General features: G+C 36.0%; 1 protein-coding gene and 1 long non-coding RNA gene across 2 annotated transcripts in view; one reads left to right on the forward strand and one right to left on the reverse strand.

The window, feature by feature from the left end:
• The first annotated feature begins 735 nt into the window (after nucleotides 1–735).
• On the forward strand, nucleotides 736–3,099 carry LOC108249895. The gene is made up of 3 exons (XR_001809246.3): nucleotides 736–865; nucleotides 2,203–2,334; nucleotides 2,930–3,099. It is a non-coding gene; the product is annotated as an uncharacterized LOC108249895 (long non-coding RNA).
• Nucleotides 3,100–4,435: 1,336 nt separating this feature from the next.
• The window catches only part of capn9 (calpain 9), an 18,084-nt gene continuing 17,619 nt past the window's right edge, over nucleotides 4,436–4,900 (reverse strand). The window contains exon 20 of the mRNA XM_017439539.3: nucleotides 4,436–4,719. Within this exon, the coding sequence (XP_017295028.1) occupies nucleotides 4,693–4,719 (27 nt within the window). The 3' untranslated portion in view covers nucleotides 4,436–4,692. The remainder of the gene's footprint in view (nucleotides 4,720–4,900) is intronic.

Here is a 4,900-nt window from a genome sequence, read left to right on the forward strand (position 1 = left end):
AGAGATGTTCTGATGGGCCATACCCCATATCGGGTATTATATGTTATAAGTCCATGAATAAAAAAAATTTATTCACGTAAACAGGTAAAAGAAAAAAAAAGGGGGGGGGGTGTAATGTGTCAGAATACCCCTCAGAAAGTAGGTAGTTGCACCACTGCAAATGAATTATTCATGTGCAAAGCTGCCGCTGATCCCTATCAGGTTCTGTGGTGTAAAAAGTGAGTAACCCAGAGAACGGATGGACACAGGAGACAAACTAAGGTAAGTGAATTTATTTACACAATAAATAAAGTGAAAGGTCAGGATTTGAAAGGGAAGGATAATGTTTTATTTCAGGATTCAAAGACAGGGAGTTCTAGGTGGATCTGTGAAGCTGGCAAGTGAGTTCTTACGAGTGAAGATTATAGGTCGAGTTTGGTGGTGCAGTCCCAGGTGATCCAGGTGCGTATTTGAAAGGGTGCTCAGGTGAAAGGGTGTCCAGGTAAATTGGAGCAGGCAGAGTTTCAGGTTCCAGTCTCTCAGGTAAGTATTTCCCACAGGCTTCAGAAGGCGGGTTTTCAGGTAAGTTAGGCTCATCAGATTTCAGTCGGGTCTTGTAGGTTCAGGCAGGCAGCTCAGGTGTTGGAGCAGACTCAGGTGGAACCAGGAAACTAGGTAGGTACAAGAGCAAAAGAAACAACAATCAATATTTCTCAGATGAGAGTAACAGGAGTTGGCCGAGACTGTTTACCAATTGCAAACGATGCTCCAGCGAAGAACTGCTCCTGCTGACTGCCTTAAGAACCCTCAGCCCGTTGATGAGGATCAGCTGCAGCTGAGTGTGGTTGACAAGCCAACCAATCAGAGAGAGAGGAGCAGCAACCAGGTGAGATGATGGCAGATTGCCACAATCCCGTCCTGGATTACAAAGCGGGATGTAAACATAGTGTAAATATAATTTTGAATGTATTGGTTTTTTTTTTTTAATGTATTGCACTGTAGTGCTAAAATAAATCCCTGTGGTTCCAACCCTGAATAAAAGAGGAGGGTTGAATGTAGAGCTGGCAATTCAATGACACAAAACTGTCTTTTGATATTCTAACAAATTAATTTATGTAGTGTGGAATCAGGCAAAGCAATAAAGTTATAAAATTATTTCATAAAGTTAATTTGTAGTTCTAAAAATATTTTGAGTGTTTTTTACTCATTTTTTGTCTTGCCACCGTTGATATTCCTCTCTCCTACAGTCTGATCAATATCACCAAATATGCAAATTAGGTGATGATGTCATCTAACAACTAGTAGCAGTTTAAAATCTCACTACAAACTCAGATCAAAACTTGAGTGCCCTGATCTTAAGCAATTATGATATGTGTTTAATTCAAATTAATTGATCAGAATTCAGGAAAATCATGTTGAATCTATGATGTTTTTGTTTATTTCTGGGAGTGGGTTTTTTGCATGTTTTAAAGATAAAGACATGATCAGCTGATGAATAGATAAGCTGTGTCTGGCAAAACCTTTTATGTACAACTGTATATATTTGGACAGATAGACTTAAACACAGATAATGTAATACTTAAAATGTGAATGTGTGTGTGTGTGTGTGGTTGGGGGGTGGGGGGTGGGGGGGCAGTGGTGCCCGCTTCACGCTATGTTGTCACACATTGACATTCCCAAATGTTGGCAAGTACGCAGTATTGCATACTCTGTATCAGTTCATTGTTGTAAAGAAAAAGCTGAGATGCAAGGCAGAACACTCTGTTTACCAGTCAGTCTATGTCTATCCATACTCTCACCTATGGTCATGAACTTAGGATTGTGACCAAAAAAAATAAGATCGCAGATACAGGTGATCAAAATGAGTTTTCTCTGCAGGGTAGCTGGGCTCTGCCTTAAAGATGGGTGAAAGTTTGCTCACAACAATAAGCAAAATGTTTTGTTAGAAGGACATTCAGAGTTTTTGGTCATCTGTCACTCCTTCACATAGGCACATTGACACAGATCATAAGTTAGTTAGGTGAGTTCAAGATAGCATAATAGCCACATTCATATTTAACTCATACATACAAATGCAAATCTTTGATCAAAATTTTGCTTATTGTTGTTCTTCATTGTTTTTTCTCAAACTTTTATGGGAAACATATGATACTCAATATAGGACTAGATTTGATGTATTTCTTCATGATGCATAGTGAACAACTTTTTTCACTCATTCCTGAGGGCCCCTGGGCACGTGACCAGGTTGCCCTTATGCTAAATCCTGGCTCGGAGCGGAGAGGGAGGTCATAGTACCAGGTCACAATACAACTGATGCCTCCTATGTCGTTATTCCACTGAAAACAAGCACCAAAGGTAACCGCTGTGAAACCAACTCTGCTAACAGTATATGTGTAGAGCATAGATAAACCATATGTTACAGACACATTATAACACATATATAGTCTTTGGTATTTATCATTGGTGCTGAGGCTGCTGATTGTATCAGTCTGTCTGATCTACCAACAGAAACACATCAGTAGTCTGCAGTAAATCAACACAAGATGGCAGCAAAATTAAGTAAAGATCACCAAACTTTTCTCTTTGTTGCACACCTCATCACATAAAGTAACTTAGCAAGTAGTATTTTGACTGACCTTAAAATCAGAAAGTCAAAGGTGCATTATTAGCTGTTGAATGATCTCTGCTGTTTTTGTTTGTTTGTTTGTTTGTTTTTGTAAAAAAAAAAAAATCATTACACTCCTGCTTATCTTACAGAAGATTTAATGATAAGGTTTGTTTTGCTTTAATTATGCTAAATAATTAATCAAACATCATGTTGCACAATGCAGGGTTGCCAACCTTACAGGGCGGCTTAGAGTGAGATTTGGACTGTATGGTGTGGCAGGGTGTTGCTTAATATTACATCCTTCTACTCATTTATTTTCTGTATTTTCTTAATCTTGTGCAGGGACACAGGTTGGAGTTGGTGCCAATCACTGAGCAGCAGGGCACATCCCAGACAAGTCACCAGAGTCAAACAACCATAGAAAAATCTAAACATAGGGACAATTTAAAACCACTTAAACTAACATGTGTCATTTTAGAATGTAGGAGGAAACCAAAGTACCTGGAAAAAACTCAAACATACCTGAGGAGAACAACTCCTTATTAATGCTTAACAGTTTTTAATAAATGACTTTTAAATGTAGTTTAGTATTGAAACTTTTTCTTAAAAACAGCAAAACGTGTTGTATATTGTAGGTGGTTCTTTTTTAGTTATATAAAGAGAGTTCATCTTTTTTATTTGTAAGGTTTTACATGTCAGGACATGATGAACTTGATCTGGTTTTTAACAGGTTCTAAAATTATTCAAACTTAACCTCAAGTGAACAAAACCACAGAACAGGTTCCACCATAATATTATTTATTAAACAATAAGAAAGCCAAAATATTAAAGTTGTGTGTAAAAAAACAAAAAAAAACAAAAAAAAACAGGAGTTTTGTCAGTTTTCTGCCCTGGAGCATTCAGATGTACATGTAAACTTCAGAACCTCAACCTGAATGAAATGTTGTGGTGGGACCTTCAGAGAGCTGAGCAGAAACCAACATCTGCAAACATCAATGAACTGAAGCAATGTTAGAAAGAAGAGCAGGGAAATAAATCCTCCACAACCATGTGATGACTGATAAAGTCCTACAGAAAACCACTACTGAGAGTTATTGCTGCTAACTGGATTTAGTTTTTTACATAGCTTTTTTCATGTTGGCTTCATTTTTGATTAATAAATAATACCATGGTGGCAATTGTTGTGTGTTTTCATTCACTTGAGGTTAAATGTGAAAAACTGTAGAACCTGAAAAGACCCAATCATTTTTATTATGTTCTGATATGTAAAACCCTATAAGAGGGTGGACTTTCTCTTTTCATGGCTGTATGTATGTTAACAAAAGTTAAATAGAGGAACAAATTGCTGTTGCTCAGAATGCCAATACATGTCTCATAAAGGACACACACAAATCAGACTTGTATTAAGATTTAAGGTTAAAAATAAATTCACATCAATGTAGAAACTGATTAAGAAGAAAGAAAAAAAACTATTTTAAATTGTATCAGAAGATGAGGACTGATTTATGTTTTTTTTTCTTGTCTAGTCTTTATATCAAGTTTGTTTTATATTCAAGTGTTGTTTTGAGATCGAGGACTGTTTATGATTTGAAGCGGGGGTTTTATTGTAATTAAAACTTTTGATCTCTAATGAGGCTTTTACAGACATTCTTACTACAGATAACTTGATACTTAAATACATTATTAAAACAGTTCATACTGAACACTAATATCTCTAGAAAAAGTGTGTGAAATTATTGTTTCTGTGTTTGTTTCAGTTTGTTTTATTATTTGTTTTATAGTTTAATATGTAATGTTTAAGTTCCTTTCTTGCTCTGACAGACTATAAATAAAAACAAAGACATTTAATTAACTAAAATTATAGTGTTTTATTTTAAATTTATTTTCATTCATGTAGTGAGTAGAGAAAACATTTTGTTCAAAGCTCAAGTCGGCAAAATTTAAAGTTTAACCCTCCACATGTAAACACACTGGAACAGAAAGCATTTCACATTATTCATTAAAATAATGATGAGGAAGCAGATGATGAGATATTAAAATATGTTAAAAGGAAAAAGCACCACTGCACTTTGCTCTTCTGCTGCCACTTGTTTGCCTTCAGCTCCTCAGACATTCATTGACAACATGAGGAACTGTGGGGAAAATGGAAAATTATGAAGTCAGTGTAAAACAATGTGCAAGTTACTTCTTCAGAGAAAAGGCGGTCACTTAGGATAATATGGGGCGCCATTTGTAAAGGAGCTTGTGCTAAAAATTCATGCCTAAATTTTGTCACATTTAGCTTCTGCTAAAAATTCATGCCTAAATTTTGTC

Source organism: Kryptolebias marmoratus, linkage group LG6, assembly GCF_001649575.2.
Source record: "Kryptolebias marmoratus isolate JLee-2015 linkage group LG6, ASM164957v2, whole genome shotgun sequence".
In the NCBI taxonomy this organism is placed as follows: domain Eukaryota; kingdom Metazoa; phylum Chordata; class Actinopteri; order Cyprinodontiformes; family Rivulidae; genus Kryptolebias; species Kryptolebias marmoratus.